At 47.4% G+C, this 18,835-nt stretch overlaps 1 protein-coding gene across 3 annotated transcripts; it reads left to right on the top strand.

Moving 5' to 3' along the window:
• Nucleotides 1–3,759: 3,759 nt before the first annotated feature.
• ADAT3 (adenosine deaminase tRNA specific 3) lies at nucleotides 3,760–18,376 on the top strand. 3 transcript variants are annotated; one of them, XM_063958408.1, is made up of 3 exons: nucleotides 3,760–3,941; nucleotides 6,266–6,397; nucleotides 17,078–18,376. In XM_063958408.1, the coding sequence occupies exon 3, from the start codon at nucleotides 17,094–17,096 to the stop codon at nucleotides 18,258–18,260; it is 1,167 nt and encodes a 388-aa protein (XP_063814478.1). In that variant the 5' UTR covers nucleotides 3,760–3,941; nucleotides 6,266–6,397; nucleotides 17,078–17,093; the 3' UTR covers nucleotides 18,261–18,376. The 3 variants fall into 3 exon arrangements, with proteins under 3 accessions (XP_063814478.1, XP_063814477.1, XP_063814479.1); XM_063958407.1 differs by having other exon boundaries at nucleotides 6,263–6,397; XM_063958409.1 differs by lacking the exon at nucleotides 3,760–3,941 and adding an exon at nucleotides 4,659–5,070 and having other exon boundaries at nucleotides 6,263–6,397.
• Nucleotides 18,377–18,835: the final 459 nt, after the last annotated feature.

Genomic DNA, 18,835 nt, shown 5'->3' with positions numbered 1-18,835 from the left:
TTGCAGTCCTGCGTTCACATAGTCGCCGCCCATAGCGGAGTGTATTTTTGCTTTGCAAGTGTGTGAACGCATGTGTACCAGAGCTATACAAACAGATTTTGTGTAGTCTCTGAGTAGCCCAGAACTTACTCAGCTGCTGCGATCACATCAGCCTGTCCAGGACCGGAATTGATGTCAGACACCCGCCCTGCAAACGCTTGGACACGCCTGCGTTTTTCCAACCACTCCCAGAAAATGGTCAGTTGACACCCACAAACGCCCTCTTCCTGTCAATCTCCTTGTGAACGTTCGTGCGAATGGTTCCTTCGCACAAACCCATGGCTGAGCAGCGATCTGTTTTATACCCATGCGATGCGCCTGCACATTGCGGTGCATACGTGTGCGCAGTTTAGATCTGATCGCCCGCTGTATGAAAACACAGCCTAGCGATCAGGTCAGAATTGGCCCCTTTGTACTTGTGCAGTGTGACACTAGTGCATTATGACTTTTGAGGGTTTTTAAAGCATGCGCAGTAGCAAATAATCACTCAACTCCTTGAAGATCACCATTGCATGCAGCTCAGAATTGGGCACTTTCTCTGTACTTTCTGCGCACTGCTCACACCCTAGAAGCAGCTTGACATATTTATGGTCCATCCAACGTGAAGCGACTATGAGGCTAATTCAGACCTGATCGCTGCTGTGCATGTCCGCACAGCAGCGATCAGGTCTGAACTGCGCATGCGTCGGTCTTAGCCCTGCGATCGTCTCTGCCTGATTGATAGGCATAGGCGATCACTGGGCGGGAGTGGGGGGGGGGGGGGCGGCATTTGACCGCCATTTAGGGGGCACGGTTTGGGCAACGCAGGCGTGCCGGACCGTTGTGGGGGCAGGCCGCGACGGCTGCGTGACTTCACAAGCAGCTGCTGCGACCCTAGCAGCGATGAGTAGCTCCCTGCCAGCGTGCAGGATCCGCGCTGGTGGGGAGCTACTCTACCAGTACAAAAGCATTGCCGCTGTGTGATGCTTTTGTACTATACGATGGGGCAGGGCCTGACATGCGGGGCGGTCTAGCCCTGTGCACATCTACGATCAGGTCTGAATCACCCCCTATAAGCAAAGCATTCATCCTAGCAGTCATAAATGGCATGTATCACACACAGTAGCTGCATCAGCAGTCACTGGGGCAAATGGCATGTATCACACACAGTAGCTGCATCAGCAGTCACTGGGGCTGATTCAGACCTGATCGCTGAGCTGCAAAGTTTGCTGTCTTGCGTTCGGATAGTCGCTGCCTCCAGGGGCAGTGTATATTTGCCGTGCAAGTGTGCGATCCCATGTGTGTGCCGAGCTGCAAAAATCCACTGTGTGCAGTCTCTGCGCAGCCCAGGACTTACTCCTACAGTGCAATGTGAAGAGGCTGATTGGGGCCGGAGCTGACGTCAGACACCCTCCGTGAAAACGCTTGGGTACGCCTGCGTTTTTCCGGACACTCCCTATAAACGGTCAGTTGCCACCCACAAATGGCCTCTTCCTGTCAATCACCTTGCGAACACCCATGCGTTAGGATTTTTCGCACCATCCCGTCACTGACTGGCGATGTCCGTTGTCCGACACACGTGCGCATTGTGTTCCATACGTGTGCGCAGTTAGGACCTAATTGCCCGCTGTACGAAAATGCACAGCAGCGATCAGGACTGAACCCGCCCCAATATCTGATACAGCTGTGTAATGCCTAAGCTGCTTGAAACAGATTAATACCCCTTTTCCACCAAAGGCCCTGGCACAACCCAGTGTTTGGAACACGGTTCCAAATTGGGATAGACTTTTTTTCACACTGTGGCTCTGACTGGGTCGGCACCATTTATACCGTACATGGGATTGGGTAAGAACTGGTTTGCTTCCCTGCGGCAAACTCTGCCACTCTGGAGCTTGTAATGCATGTCGCCATCCAGCAGTGTATATGTGACAGCTGTCGACAGGGAGGGAGAGATTACAGCCTCCCCATATAGTCCAGACCGTTCCGGTTTTTACCCCATCTCCGGACAATAGGGGGAGGCTATGATCTATCCCTCCCCCATGACAGCTGTCACAGACAACACCTGGTCATAGGACCCGAGTTGTTTTTAAGGGAGCCATTTCTCCTGAGCTTTAGCTGCAGTGGAAAAAGATTATTAAAAGCCTGCTCACAGTAATTAACTATCCAATTTGCAGTGATTTGCGGTGGTGGATACTTAACTACCAAAGCAATGCCGTGTTACAGGAACAGCTGATCAAAAAAGTCCACTGTCCCTGAGGTAGCAGTAATACTGTAATACTTAGCACTACCTATCCCGTACCTGCCAACATGACCCTTTCTTGGGGCGACAATATGCTGTGTTTCCGGCTTCTCTCTTAATTTATTATTGCCATCATCTGTGGTGAAACACCTTTCTTGTCAAACAACTAGATCATCACAGGTAACGGCAATCATACATTAAGAGAGAAGTCCAGGAATACAGCATTTTGTCCCTCTTGGGGCAGTACGGATGGTGTAATGGCTAGCATTACTGCCTCACAGCACTGAGGTCATGGGTTCAATTCCCACCATGGCTCTATCTGTGCGGAGTTTGCATTTAGGGGGTCATTCCGAGTCGTTCACTAGCTGCTTTCAGTCGCAGCATGGCGATTAGGTGAAAAAGTGGCATATCTGCGCATGCGTATGGGGCACACGCGCGATGTACTTAAACACACAACTATGCAATTTCACACAAGGTCGAGCGACGCTTTTCAGTCGTGGTGCTGGCCGCAGGAAGTGGGTGGTAACTGGCCATTTTCGGGGAGTGTGTGTAAAAACGCAGGAGTGGCTGGGGAAACGGGGGAGTGGCTGGCCGACCGCAGGGCGTTTGTGACGTCAAACCAGGAACGAAACAGTCTGAAGTGATCGCTAGGTAGGAGTAGGTCTGGAGCTGCTCAGAAACTGCACAAGGGCAAGGCCGCCCAGCATGTGTGAGGCTGCCTCCCGATGCAGTTACACTGTGGACGCATCTGAACGGAGGTTGACCCCTGGCTGCGGTGTCAGGTGGTCTGCTGCCATTTTTTTCCGTAGCGGCTGAGTGTGACGTCACACAGCCGCCCTGAAAATTATCCCACACCTCTTTGGAACGCCCCCTCCCCCTCAATGCCACGATGATGCCCCCCTTCCCGAGTGCCGCCGCTGTCAATCACACTGCGGCCGCAAAGATGTGCATAGCAGCCAGTGCACGTGCGCAGATCACCTGGATGCTGCTCTGCGTGAGCAGGCGGCTGCGTCCAGGTCTGAATAACCCCCCTTTGCTGTCCTGTTCCTTGTTTATGAGTCAGTCAACCCATTCCACAGAGTCCATTTCTGCAGAGCAAGTGTGCCAGGCTGTCATCAGTCTCTGCCTGCTTCAGCACCTTCCTCCTGCTGCATGGAGCGGAAAAAGCACCATGCACGTGTTTAGCTAAGTATGACTTTTTTTAAAGCACAATACTACTCAGCCCTTTGAGGTATGCTAGTATCTAATGCTGGCTTCCCTTGCTCTTGCATGTGTGTGGTGTAGTAACAAGTATGGATATGACTAAGGAAGAACAGTTTTATTTCAGAACACATAAGGGCCTCTTAGACACAGCACATGAGGGTAAATGTGTGGCAATGTACTTTTTTTAAGCACATTCCTCCAATGACAGCGTCTGTAGGAATCACGTGGGGTCTGGTATCCCATCTGCCCACAATAAATATGGCTTCTAAAGGCAAGCTGAGTCATGTGATCAGCAATGCTAGTGGTCATATGACACAAGCCATTTCCACAGCAGGAAGAGATCGTTACTACAGCCATCCACGCTCATCCTGGGCCCTGCTTCAACTCTAGCAGGGGGTGCGCGCAAGACCCGGGCACATGCGCAGTAACGACTGGTTGTGAGTTAGTGACCAGGGACGGGGAGGAGCTTACTAGGAGCAAGGTTGGTGAATTGCTGTTATGTGCTGTAAATGCTGCTTGATGTCAGCCTGGCATAGACTCGTGTTTTATGTCAGTCTATCATCAGTTCTGCCACATGCACACACATGTGTAACAGATGCTTTGCAGATTTGCAGGTTTTGCTATTTATACTTAGTGCAGTGCAGCAGCCACACTGCAAGTAACTTTTTCCTATGAGCATGGGTCAGTGCGGGTGGTGTCATCTTAAGTTTCTGAAACCGAAAACTGGGACATAAAAAAAGTCACATTATGTTTCCTTATGGGCTCTGGCTGCTGTTCTGCTCTGTGCACAGTGAGTCCTTGCTTATTTAGTTTTACTAGAATTAATCACCGCGTAATCTCGCAGACGTGACGTGTGTGCGGTATCAACGACCTGACAGTGTGGGGAGTCCTGCAATCTGGCCGTTTCTAAATTCGTGCATGGGGGGCTTAGAGCTAGGGTAGCCAATACGCACGTATGATGTCACATTGCCTGATGTCGCGTAAAGCGCTACATTTTTCTATGTTTTTTTAAGCGAGCGTTCAAATTGTGTTTACAGAGCCTCCTTGCATACCGATCCCGGCGGGGAGGGGCGAGTGCAGCAAGCCCCTTGCGGGCTCGCTGCGGGCTCCGTGGCGACCTGCGGTCGCCACGGGTTCTATTCCCACTCTATGGGTGTCGTGGGCACCACGAGTGGAAATAGTCCCTGTTAGTCGGCATGCCGACCATCGGGACAGTGACCCGTCGGGCTGGGGGAGGAGGTCATTTGACTGTCGGTCAGCTGACCGGCGGTCACATGAATACCACCCTAGTGTACTAGGGATGCAGTCAAAATGCCGGGCGTCCCGACACCAAGCCACCATCAACTGGGAAGAGAACCTGTGGCAAACGAAGCTCGCCTCCGTGCCCGATGCGTGGCAAACGTAGCGAGCCCACAAGGTGACTTGCTTCCGGTATTCCAGCAGAAAGGGATGCCGCTGTCGGGATACTGACAGCCGCCATCCTGTCTGCTGGTATTACATACCGGATCTGTGTACTATACAGGCCAGCCAGGGATGGCCATCGAGCATCAGTTATATTGGGAAGATCGATATTAAGGTCCTGATCTTGGTCCTGTTTCCAATCAGTTCAGGTAATGTGATATACCGGCCACATTGATAATGTTCTGCTTCATTCTGTGAATGCACAAAGTAGCAGTACAGTAAAACAGAAATAGTCCCCTAACGATGTATTAGCCATATAATTACACAAGTAACAATCCAACAGATCGCTATGGACCCTCCCATTGTACATTCCTAGCAAAGAGATCATCTAGGCTTGTATGTACTAGGTCATGTGGCCAAACATAGGCTAAAGCTGTATGCTGCTACAAAGAGAGGCCTGAGTATATTGTACCTGCACACTGGGTACTATGCACTCAATGAGAGCTTACACAGAAGCCTTGAAAAGTGATACATTTCATGGTGATAAAGGGGGTCAATCCGACCTGATCGCACGAACAGGCTGAAGTGATCGCAGCGGCTGAGTAAGTTCTGAGCAACTCAGAAACTGCACAAAACTTTTTTGTACCGCTCGGCTGCACAAGCATTCGCACACTTGCAAAAATACACTCCCCTATAGGCGGCGACTATCTGATCGCAGCACTGCAAAAACTAGCTAGCGAACTATCAACTCGGAATGACCCCCTTAGTACCAACCAATCAGCTTCTGCCATGTTACAGGTTGTGTTTGAAAAAAATGGCTGTGAGGAGCTGGTTGGTTGGTTGGTACTTTATCACCGTGAAATTTATCACGTTTCAAGGCTTAATACATCTGGCCCATTATATTAAGGGTGAATGCCACAGCAACAACACTTACTGTAATGACCCATGTGTAAGATGGCCTTAGGCCAGTGGTTTCCAAACTTTTTTAAATCACGGCACCCTAGAATATCAGAATTTTCTTCACGGCACCCCTAGGCCAAAAATTTCTTATTTAGAAATTTAGAAAGAAATATTACATTAAGTAGATCACGTTTATATGTCATCCTTAGGGTCAGTTGTGTGGTGAGGGACAAGATTTTCTTCTGTTTGGCCACATATTTTGTGACTGGCAGCCACCAGCACTGGTTTTGCCTATTATATTGACCATGAATAATTTGAATTGGTCCTGGACCACCAACCCAGGGCACCCCTGCAAGTGTCCCAGGGCACCCCAGGGAGCCACGGCACACAGTTTGGGAACCTCTGCCTTGGGCAAAAAGAATAAAGGTAGTATGTGAGAACAGTTCTAGAGATACAATGTGTAAATATAGACTATTTTAATAAAGAAATATTTATTTTTAGAAGTCGTGCACTGTGAAGATTGCCTCATTGGGTAACCTAGACTGGGTAGACGTTTGATGAGGTTCCCTCTCCAGGGCTCTGGCAATGGCCGCCACCATGTGAGCCCCACAGAAGCCGGACTGAAGGTTCCCTGAGGTAAAGATGGAAAAGTTGTCAATAACCATTAGCTATGAAAGCATTACCAGCCATCATGTTAGGTGGCGAAAAGAAGAATTGCTCCCTGCACTCCCTAGTGGGAAAGAGTACAATATAAACAATGGTGATGCATTTATATGTTTATTTAGTCCCAAGGTATGGTTTGTGAAAGTGTTTTAAATCACTGTTTATAGTAATTTATATAATGCTCCACAAAGACGTCCAGACTATAAATAGTAAAGAATGGTCTAAAAATAATTTTAGGAATAGTATTCCATAATGAATAAAAAATTCCTAAACTGGGAATACGAATGTAGTGGTGTAAAACTCCTAATACCGGTATACAAAAACATGCATGAAACACACAACTGGTGAGATGACAACACAAAGAATATTTATATGAAAATATATACACCGTGAACGCTATTGCGTCTTACTTTCATCTGCCAGTTAATTGGTACTGGTTGTCACAACTGAGGGCCTGAGCTGACGGGAGGCAGCCTCAGTTGTAGGGGCTGAGATGTACCGGAACCTGGGAGGTTGTATCAGACCCCTGGACATGTAAGTAACATGAATAATAACTGCCCGAAGGCGTGACCACGACAACTTAGATAAAAGTCAATGATGTTTATTATGACAACTCCGCATCACAGCAGCAATAAAAGAAAACGTAAAAGTCAGCAAAGAATAAATACAGTTCCTGAGTACTACAGCATGGCAGGAGCCACAGGGCACTGGTAGTGTGAGATAGTTCTTATGATCTTCTAGATGGAAAGTCCTTACCAGGCCCGGCTGTAGCAATGGAGATAACCCAGGATTGTACCAGCTGGTGTTCCAGGAAAAGCTGGGTTGCTGAAGGTAAAACAGCTGCTGTGGATACTGGCTGGAACCAGACTGTTGTTAGCACGGAGTGGATACTGGCTGGAACCAGTTAAATAATAAATGAACTTTGGGAGCGATGAAATGTGAACTGAAATGTAGAACTTGAGAGCGGAGAAATAATAATTCCGGTGGAGAGTGGTAAAGTGTAGAAAGAACACCGGCCCTTTAAGGGAAGCTGTATTCTGCTGGAAGCTGAGGCTGGAAGCAGGTAGTGTTGTAGCTGGAAACAGATGAATCCACAATGGATTGGAGAGTCAGGCTACACCGCAGGTGGAATGCTGGTGCGGGTCTCTATGGTGGAAGTCTTGAGACAGGAGCTGGAACCTGGAAGACAATCATAGAAGAGAGACAAACAGGAACTAGGTTTGACAACCAAAGCACTGACGTCTTCCTTGCTCAGGCACAGCTTACTTATACCTGCAGCAAGGAAGGGGTTGGCTAGGCAATTATGCAAATCAACAATACAAACAGCAGATTGGTGGAAATGATCAGATGACAGAATCCAAGATGGCTGCGCCCATGCAGACACTTGGAGGGAAGTTTGGTTTGTAATCCATGTGGTCTGGGAAACAGTAATGGCGGCGCCGGCCACCGGAGACAGGAGACGCCAGGCTGATAGATGCACATTTAACCACGCGGGCACAGCGGAGGCCGCGACTGATGAAAACACCACTCTGACACTCTGCATGTGGAAACTCAGGAACAGCGGAATCTGGTCCTGGAACGCTGAGCCCGCCTTAGGAGGCATCTGAAGGGTAAGTAATGGCGTCCAGATACCCGGATCGTGACAGCACCCCCCCCTTTAGGAGTGGCCCCAGGACACTTCTTAGGCTTTAAAGGAAACTTTGCGTGGAAATTTCGGACCAAGGCAGGAGCATGGACGTCAGAGGCATTGGTCCAAGAGCGTTCTTCAGGACCATAGCCCTTCCAGTCAATGAGATACTGAAGTTGACCGTAACGGTGACGTGAGTCCAGGATCTTGGCCACTTCATACTCAACGCCTCGTTGAGTTTGGACTTTCGGAGTTGGTGGAAGTGAGGAATGAAACCGATTCAAGATTAGCGGTTTCAACAGGGAAACATGGAATGTCCTGGGTATTTTTAAGAAGGGAGGTAACTGGAGTCTGTAAGCAACAGGATTGATGACTTGATCAATTTTAAAAGGACCGATGTAGCGAGGTGCAAACTTCATACTGGGAACTCTTAACCTCAAATTCTTCGTGGATAACCATACCCGATCACCCACCTTGAGAGCAGGAACTGCTCGACGCTTCTTATCCGCAAACTTCTTGTACCTGAACGATGCCTTGAGCAGAGCTGATCGTACGCTCTTCCAGATATTGGCAAACTGATGCAAGGTGATATCCACTGCGGGAACAGAAGTTGCTGGAAGCGGTTGGAACTCAGGGACTTTAGGGTGGAATCCAAAGTTGGTGAAAAATGGTGTTGAAGAAGATGAAGAATGATACTGGTTGTTATGACAGAACTCGGCCCAGGGAAGTAATTGAACCCAGTCATCTTGAGAGGAGGACACATAGATGCGGAGGAAGGCCTCCAAGTCCTGATTCACCCTCTCAGTTTGACCATTGGTCTGAGGATGGTAAGCCGTGGAAAACTTTAACTTGACTTGGAGGACTTGACATAAACTTCGCCAGAATTTGGCTGTGAATTGAACTCCTCGATCTGAGATAATTTCTTCTGGAAGACCGTGGAGTCGGAAGATCTCTTGTATGAATACTTGAGCCAACTTGGAAGCTGACGGAAGGCCGGTGAGAGGAATGAAGTGTGCCATCTTGGTGAACCGGTCAACTACCACCCAGATGGTATTGAACTTGTTGCACATGGGCAAATCTGTAATAAAATCCATCGACAAATGGGTCCATGGTCGACGGGGAACAGATAGTGGAACCAGTTGCCCCGCAGGCGACTGGCGGGATACTTTATGTTGAGCACACTTTGGGCAAGATGCAATAAACTCCAAAACGTCCTTTTTCAGAGTTGGCCACCAATAGGACCTAGAGATAAACTCCAGGGTTTTTTGGATACCTGTATGTCCGGCAAAACGGGAAGCATGGGCCCAATGCATGAGCTTCTTCCTTAGTGTCGGCTTCACAAAACTTTTCCCTGATGGGGGCGTAGAGTCCATCCCTACCGTGGAGAATGCCAACGGATTTATAATAGGATGCTTGTCTGAAGACTCTGACTCATTTTCTTGCTCCCATGAGCGGGAAAGGGCATCGGCCTTGCGATTCTGAGAGCCCGGACAGAACTGGAGTTTAAAGTCGAACCTGGAAAAGAAAAGTGCCCATCTGGCCTGACGAGGGTTGAGACATTGTGCGCCTTTTAGATATAGAAGGTTCTTGTGGTCTGTAAGGATGGTGATTGAATGAGAAGCTCCCTCCAACAGATATCTCCACTCCTCTAGAGCGAGCTTGATGGCTAGCAACTCCTGGTCGCCAATGGCATAGTTGCGCTCCGCTGGGGAGAACTTCCGTGAGAAGAAACTGCAAGGATGTAAATGACCATCTTTAGCCCTCTGAGATAACACCGCTCCTACTCCAACGGAGGAGGCATCCACCTCTAAGATGAAAGGAGAGTCGACGTCAGGCTGTTTCAGGACAGGTGCAGAGATGAACCTCTGTTTTAAAAGATGAAAAGCTTGCATGGCTTCTTCAGACCACTTGGACGGGTTAGCACCCTTCTTGGTGAAAGCAGTAATAGGCGCCACAATGGTGGAAAAGTCTCGTATAAACTTTCGGTAATAATTGGCGAACCCTAAGAACCTCTGGACCCCTTTGAGGGTTAAGGGTACTGGCCAATTCTGGATTGCTTGTAGTTTCTCAGGATCCATCTCTAGTCCGGAACCGGACACAATGTACCCTAGAAACGGAATGGACTTGACTTCAAAGACGCATTTCTCTAATTTGCAGTAGAGATGATTGACACGGAGACGGGACAGAACCTCCTTTACCCAGAAACGATGTTCCTCTAAATTGTTGGCAAAAATGAGGATATCATCTAGATAGACCACGACATGACGGTATAGAATGTCTCTGAAGATCTCATTGACGAAATGCTGGAAGACAGCTGGAGCATTGCTCAATCCGAAGGGCATGACGAGGTACTCATAATGTCCGTCACGGGTGTTAAATGCGGTCTTCCACTCGTCACCCTCACGGATCCGGATGAGATTGTATGCACCTCTCAGGTCCAGCTTTGTAAAGATGGTAGCTCCGCTAACTCTGTCAAAGAGCTCAGTAATCAGGGGTAAAGGATAGCGGTTCTTGATGGTAATGTCGTTCAAACCTCTGTAGTCGATGCACGGCCGCAGACCACCATCTTTCTTCTTTACAAAAAAGAAGCCTGCGCCGGCTGGAGAAGAAGAAGGTCGAATGAACCCCTTTGCTAGGTTCTCTTTTATGTATTCCTCCATAGAATGCGTCTCGGGGAGAGACAACGGATAAGTTCGGCCTCGAGGTGGAACCTTCCCTGGAACGAGATCAATCGGGCAGTCCCATTCTCTATGAGGGGGAAGGATATCAGCAGAAGCTTTACTGAACACATCCGTGAAATCTTGATATGGAGGAGGTGGAACATCAGACGACCTGGGGGAGGAGGAACAGACAGGCAACACTTTAAACAAACATGTCTTAGTACAGGAGGAACCCCATGCCAGGATTTGCGTAGTCGTCCAATCAATTGTAGGATTGTGAAGACGGAGCCATGGAAGGCCCAGGACCACAGGATGTGTGGCTCTTGGAATCACTAAAAGTGAAATAAGTTCGGAATGAAGAACTCCCACTCTCAGACGAACTGGTAGAGTCCTTAGAGAAATAACTGTATCAAAAATTTTACTGCCATCCACAGCAGTTAAGGAAAAGGACGAAGGAAGTCTCTCGGTGGGTAGGGACCACCGTTTAACATAGGCTTCGGTAATAAAGTTCCCAGCTGCTCCGGAATCCAGGAGGGCAATGACGTTCTGATAACGTTGAGCAACTTGAAGCGAGACTGGGAGGTTACAATCTTGAGGAGATGGAGAGGAGATCATTACTCCTAGCCGGCCCTCTCCTTGGCGAGCTAGGATTTGGAGTTTCCCGGACGTTTGGGACAGGCATTAATGGTGTGAGACGGAGCTGCACAGTACAAACAGAGAAACTCGGAGAGACGTCTTCGGCGCTCAGCAGGAGTTAAACGGGAACGGCCAATTTGCATGGGTTCATCTTTAGTTGGTGACAGTTGGCGAGGAGGAGGAGCAGAAGATTTTGGAGCAGATGATCTTCCACGCTCAGTTGCTCTCTCTCTGAAACGTAAGTCAACTTTCGTACAAAGTGAGATTAACTCATCTAACTTGGAGGGTAAGTCTCTGGTAGCTAACTCATCTTTAATACGCTCGGATAAACCATGCCAGAATGCAGCATACAGGGCCTCGTCGTTCCATGCCAGTTCGGATGCCAGGATCTGGAACTGTATAAGATATTGTCCTACAGTACGTGATCCCTGGCGTAAACGGAGAATCTCAGACGAAGCTGAAGTTACCCGGCCTGGCTCGTCGAAGATGCGCCTGAATGTTGACACGAATGCAGTGTAAGAAGATAGCAGGGTGTCGGACCTCTCCCATAACGGTGATGCCCAATCGAGGGCTGAGCCACTGAGAAGAGAAATAATGTAGGCAATTTTTGTACGGTCACTGGGGAAATTGCCAGGTTGTAGCTCAAACTGAATCTCACACTGGTTGAGAAATCCCCTGCAGAATCTTGGAGATCCGTCAAATTTTGCTGGCGTTGGAAGATGAAGACGTGGAGCAGGAATGGGTAAGGTGGGTGGGGTTATAGCTGGAGTCACTGTGGTTGACGCACCAGACGCGCCTGATCCACGGAGAGTGGTCTGAATCCCATCCAGCCGAGTAGAGAGATCCTGGAGACAGCGGATGATGTGGCCCTGTGCAGCCTCCTGATGTTCTAGTCGGGCTGCCAGTTCTTGCATCGGCCTGGCCGCTTGATCCTGGTCTCCGGCTGGATTCATTAGGTCAGTGCTTACTGTCACAACTGAGGGCCTGAGCTGACGGGAGGCAGCCTCAGTTGTAGGGGCTGAGATGTACCGGAACCTGGGAGGTTGTATCAGACCCCTGGACATGTAAGTAACATGAATAATAACTGCCCGAAGGCGTGACCACGACAACTTAGATAAAAGTCAATGATGTTTATTATGACAACTCCGCATCACAGCAGCAATAAAAGAAAACGTAAAAGTCAGCAAAGAATAAATACAGTTCCTGAGTACTACAGCATGGCAGGAGCCACAGGGCACTGGTAGTGTGAGATAGTTCTTATGATCTTCTAGATGGAAAGTCCTTACCAGGCCCGGCTGTAGCAATGGAGATAACCCAGGATTGTACCAGCTGGTGTTCCAGGAAAAGCTGGGTTGCTGAAGGTAAAACAGCTGCTGTGGATACTGGCTGGAACCAGACTGTTGTTAGCACGGAGTGGATACTGGCTGGAACCAGTTAAATAATAAATGAACTTTGGGAGCGATGAAATGTGAACTGAAATGTAGAACTTGAGAGCGGAGAAATAATAATTCCGGTGGAGAGTGGTAAAGTGTAGAAAGAACACCGGCCCTTTAAGGGAAGCTGTATTCTGCTGGAAGCTGAGGCTGGAAGCAGGTAGTGTTGTAGCTGGAAACAGATGAATCCACAATGGATTGGAGAGTCAGGCTACACCGCAGGTGGAATGCTGGTGCGGGTCTCTATGGTGGAAGTCTTGAGACAGGAGCTGGAACCTGGAAGACAATCATAGAAGAGAGACAAACAGGAACTAGGTTTGACAACCAAAGCACTGACGTCTTCCTTGCTCAGGCACAGCTTACTTATACCTGCAGCAAGGAAGGGGTTGGCTAGGCAATTATGCAAATCAACAATACAAACAGCAGATTGGTGGAAATGATCAGATGACAGAATCCAAGATGGCTGCGCCCATGCAGACACTTGGAGGGAAGTTTGGTTTGTAATCCATGTGGTCTGGGAAACAGTAATGGCGGCGCCGGCCACCGGAGACAGGAGACGCCAGGCTGATAGATGCACATTTAACCACGCGGGCACAGCGGAGGCCGCGACTGATGAAAACACCACTCTGACACTCTGCATGTGGAAACTCAGGAACAGCGGAATCTGGTCCTGGAACGCTGAGCCCGCCTTAGGAGGCATCTGAAGGGTAAGTAATGGCGTCCAGATACCCGGATCGTGACACTGGTAATTCAATGACGCTCCGATTTTCAAAGTGCAAGTAAGAGCTACTCAGTTGCCGCATCCTAATTAAAGAAGTCCCGTACGGCACCCTATTGGGACTGCTTGTATTGTGCCCGTTCGTGATTGTTCCCGTAGCTCCGTATTAGGTGTGATGTGGAATGGTTCCTTACCTCCACTGGGACGTTTCACAGGGCTCCAAATAAGTCCATATGTAGCGGTGTCCTTTCCTGAGGCTGGAAGTAGTGTCTGCCGGCAGACTCCCTGACAGCGTGCCGTGTGCGCCGCTGTTGGGGATCAAAGACAGTCGGTAATCAACGCGTTTCACCTAAGTGAGGCTTCGTCAGGATACCCGATGGCTTGAACCTCTCTCCCATCCTCAGCTAAATAACCCCCATGCGTTCCATAAAGAAATTGGTTCCGGATTTTTGCGTTCCAATGGATACAATGTAACGTTATTATCATTGCCAGTGATTCAGTATTTGTTTGTTATGATACTATCAGTGTCTCCTCCGAATGCTTGGCATACTACTGACCAGAGGCTTTAAGGGAAAACTATTATCCTCTGTGTATCCAATTAATAAAGAAATATCTCAGAGCTGTATAATTCCTAACAATTAAATCCAACATACAACACAAACACACAAATAACAGGACGTTATGAGTGGAAATGTAATTGAAGAAGAGTTTTATGGGTCCTACTTATATTAATTCCTTCAAAAATTATGATAATCTAAGCATCGTAGTGCAAATAATTATACAGGTTGCGTATCCCATATCCAAATATTCCGAAATACGGAATATTCCGAAATACGGACTTTTTTGAGTGAGAGTGAGATAGTGAAACCTTTGTTTTCTGATGGCTCAATGTACACAAACTTTGTTTAATACACAAAGTTATTAAAAATATTGTATTAAATGACCTTCAGGCTGTGTGTATAAGGTGTATATGAAACATAAATGAATTGTGTGAATGTATACACACTTTGTTTAATGCACAAAGTTATAAAAAATATTGGCTAAAATGACCTTCAGGCTGTGTGTATAAGGTGTATATGTAACATAAATGCATTGTGTGCTTAGATTTAGGTCCCATCACCATGATATCTCATTATGGTATGCAATTATTCCAAAATACGGAAAAATCCCATATCCAAAATACCTCTGGTCCCAAGCATTTTGGATAAGGGAGACTCAACCTGTACTAGCAAATTCCAATGTGATTATTCTATCATAAATTGCAGGGTAATGAATGGCATAGCTTCCAGACGTCATATCCCTATTCATAAAAGATATTGTGAAATGTATGTATCCAAAGCCAGAGGTCCGGGATATTCTATTAAAATGGAGAGATATACACTGTCTAATCTAGACTGAAATATATATATATATATATATATATATATATATATATATATATACACACACACATGCACACAACCCTCAAAATGTCTTCTGAAAATAAAATAAATAATTAATTTTAAAGAATGTAAAAATATATAAAAAATAAGAATATAATAATAATTATGTTCATTTATTTGACCAAAAATGATTCTTAGGACTGGTTTTTGTCTATGTCTGTAACTTGATTCTAAAAGGGGGAAAGAAAACTAATACAATAAAATTCTAATGGACAGGAACCCAGAGGTACATTATTCTAAAAAGGGTTTAATCTCAAAATCAATGTTGAGTCCTTTTGGGGCGCAAGGGAGCCCATCTCATATATGTATTTAGTTTTTTCTTTTGTCAGAAGATCTTCCAGGTCACCACCTCTCCATGGTACGGTGACTTTCTTAATTCCTATAAATTGCATAACATGTGGGTTTCCATCGTGCTTCTCCTGAAAGTGGAGTAGGACAGTATGATCTTTCTTTCGGTTTTTAATGTTACACAGGTGTTCTTGAATTCTGATACGAAGTTTCCGCTTAGTTTTTCCTACGTACTGGAGTCCACAGGGGTAGTATAGGAGATAAACCACTCCCGTGGTATTACAACTTATACGTTCCTTTATCTTGAAAATCCTCCTGTTGGAGTATGATTGAATTGTATCTACTAGTCGTACTAAATAATTACTTGGTTTTTTTTACACACTGTGCATGTACCACAACGTGAGAAGCCTAATGTTTGCTTTTGGACATTTAGGTGGTCATTCCGACCCGATCGCTTGCTGCAGTTTATCGCAGCGCAGCAATCGGGTCGGAACTGCACCGGCGCCGCAGTACGTCGGCACATGCCAGATGGTCAAAGGCCATCGTTCCCTAACGATTGCCTCTGCCTGATTGACAGGCAGAGGCGGTTGCTGGGCGGGAGGGGACGTGGTCCGGCCAACGCAGGCATGGCCGGACCGTGCGGGGGGGCGGACCGCAGCGGCTGCGTGACGTCACACGCAGCCACTGCGACCAGGGGCAGCGAAGAGGTTCTCATCGCCACTGTGCAATGCTTTCGCACTTCTGTGGAGGGGCGGCACTGACATGCGGGACGGACTAGCCCTGTGCTGGGTGTCCCCCCGCATGTCTGAGTACAATCAACTCGGAATGACCCCCATAGTCCTGTCGCTTGTGAAAAACTTTTTACTAGTTGTGGTTTAATGGTTGGAGCTTTTCTAAAGATTACACGCGGGGCTGATGGTAAAACCTTATTGAGAACTTCATCTGACCTCAGGATATGCCAGTGTTCTCTGATGCTGTACTCCAAAAGGGTTAGGTGGCACCTGCTGTACAATCCTCCTACCTCCAACACATTCTCCTTGTGCTTCCAGTTCCCCAGAGACTGCAGTGAGATTGCGATTTAATGGTGGGATTAATCATCCTCATTTGTTTATTTATTTTACCAAAAAGCTATGCAGTATCAGAATTACAACCGCACATAAGAGTACACGTGCAAACAAGGCTGCTGAGACAGAGCGTAGAGAGGATCCACTGCTCCTGAAAGCTTGCAGTCTATACTAGATAGAGATTATATTGCTGAGACAAATAGGAACTGGTGTGGATCATTGGGTCGACCACTATTGGTCAACAGTGACTAGGTTGTCACGGTCATTTAGTCGACATAGAAAAAGGTCGACACAAGCCCCCCCCCAAAAAAAATAATTTTTTTTTTTACAAAAATTAAAAATTAAATAAAAATCGGTGTCGTTTTCTTCATAAAGTGACCGGGAACCCCAGTTAGTGCACCGTGTCCCCTTTCTCTGCTACCGCTGCGCTCGGCACAGGTTACTATACGATCTACGTGGACTGCGATTGAGAAAAGTATGAAAAAAAATTCAAACGTTTTTTTAAAATAGTGACCTTTGCCATGTAGACCTAATGCATGTCAACCAATAGTGGTTGACCGAGGTGTTGCCAATCTAAAGACTGGATACTATAGGAACACCGCTGACATTGGGTAACAGAGTAGATACACATAAAAGCAGATGATTTCACTTGATTACATACAGTATTTCCGTGGCTCCTGTTTATTGTTGTCCAGAATTCCACTGCAGTTCAGAAGTGTAGAGAGTATTATCAATCCCTGCATTGACTATAAAAGGCAGTAGTGTAATATATTGTGTCTTTTCAGTATTCCAGCTGTCATCATGGCACCATCTGCAGAAGATCCTGTGATGTCGTCGTCTTCTTCATGGTCACTGACCCCTGTGCTATCACTGGAGGAGGAACAAGAGCTTAAGGAGTTGGCGTCAGGACACATTAATCCACCCTTGGCTACATTTTTTGCAGCTCACATCACAGACAAAAGACAAATCTCTCGGCTGTCCCAAGCTCTTTCTTTAGAGTACAGTCTACCAGATACCATGCGGCACTTGAAGAGAGTGCGGGCCTGCCAGTCACACCTCGAGATCTTGCTTCGTCAGGTCACAGCGGAGGAGCAAGTGAGTCTGTTGAGGGATAGTGATGACGTTGCCTTTGGTGCACAGAGCGTTATTGTTTCCAAACCAGAGGTAAGTTTACAAGTCTCTGACATCCTGCAGGCTGGCTGCACTGACTTAACTGGGCTTGGAGAGCCATTTCTAGTGTCTGTCCCATCAAGGGCAGCAAGGAATCAAAAGGAGCAGCAAGTTTGGGCCACCATCTGGCCCAGCACTTACCACGCCAAGCCGAAGGTAGCCCATGTGGAGGAAGGCAGTAGTGGGAGTGGTGTAACCGAAGAAGAGAAGTTAAGAATTGGCAGCCACATGTGCAGAGCCCTAGAAGCTGCACGTGGGAACAAGGCTAGGGGAGGGAAGGGTGTTGGAGCAATAGTGGTGGACCAAGAGAGGGGAAATGTCTTGGCGGTGGCAACTGATCACACTGGAGAGAAGGGAGGGCCACTGCTTCATGCATGTATGGTGGCGATAGACATGGTGGCCCAACAACAAGGGAGTGGAGCATATGTTGGCCTTGTTGAACTGGAAGAAGAGCATAGAGATGTAAAACATGAAAAGGATGGTAAAGAAACAGGAGATGAGAGGGAGAGGCGAAAGCGTACAAAAGAGGAGAGTGACGCAGTAAAGGAGCTGCCATACCTGTGCACTGGGTATGAGATATACGTAACGCATGAGCCGTGTGTCATGTGCGCCATGGCTCTTCTACATTCCCGTGTGTCCTGTGTATACTATGGTTGCAGCTCTCCTGGGGGGGCTCTGGGAACGTATTACAGGCTGCACTGCAGCCCTGGTCTAAACCACAAGTTCCTTGTCTACCGCGGGGTGATGGAAGAAGAGTGCCGAGACCTGGTTTCTGGAGCTGAGATCTTTTCACCTTAAGGACATGTAGTTGAAACGTGGACCCCATTACTGAATACTGGCAGATTTTATTAACCTGTTCTTTTAAATATGTTTTTTATTTTTGTTATTAAACTTTTTAAAACAATTTTTCTTCATTATGCATAGTATTCCTTTGTCTGACATCTTATGTGGCACTACCACTAGGAAAATATTTTCCTAACGTGGCACCTAGCCCTGTGCTGGGGAAGAGGAATAAGATGGAGGACCCAATCACAAGCTATAAACAAAGGGTAACACCCCCTCATTGGCACAATTCTATAACAGAATCAGCAGAGCCTGAGGAAAACAGATGCACATAGCAGCCGTGTGGCCTCTAATAAAGTCCCGGTACATCTGAGCCCCAATTCCCGACTGGAACCGCAATCCATTCGTTGAAACTCCCATTCTGAAAAAAACAAAATTCTGACCCTAACTCTCTCTCAAACTACCGTCCCATCTCTCAGCTCCCTTGTCTCTCCAAGCTACTTGAGAAACTTGCCTACACTCGCCTCACACACTTTCTTAACTCGTAAAACTTATTGGACCCACATCAATCAGCCTTTCTCTCCCAACAC

This window comes from Pseudophryne corroboree, chromosome 3 (assembly GCF_028390025.1).
Source record: "Pseudophryne corroboree isolate aPseCor3 chromosome 3, aPseCor3.hap2, whole genome shotgun sequence".
Classification (NCBI taxonomy): domain Eukaryota; kingdom Metazoa; phylum Chordata; class Amphibia; order Anura; family Myobatrachidae; genus Pseudophryne; species Pseudophryne corroboree.
The sequence above is the reverse complement of the archived record's forward strand: the minus strand, read 5'-3'. Positions and strand labels throughout refer to the sequence as shown.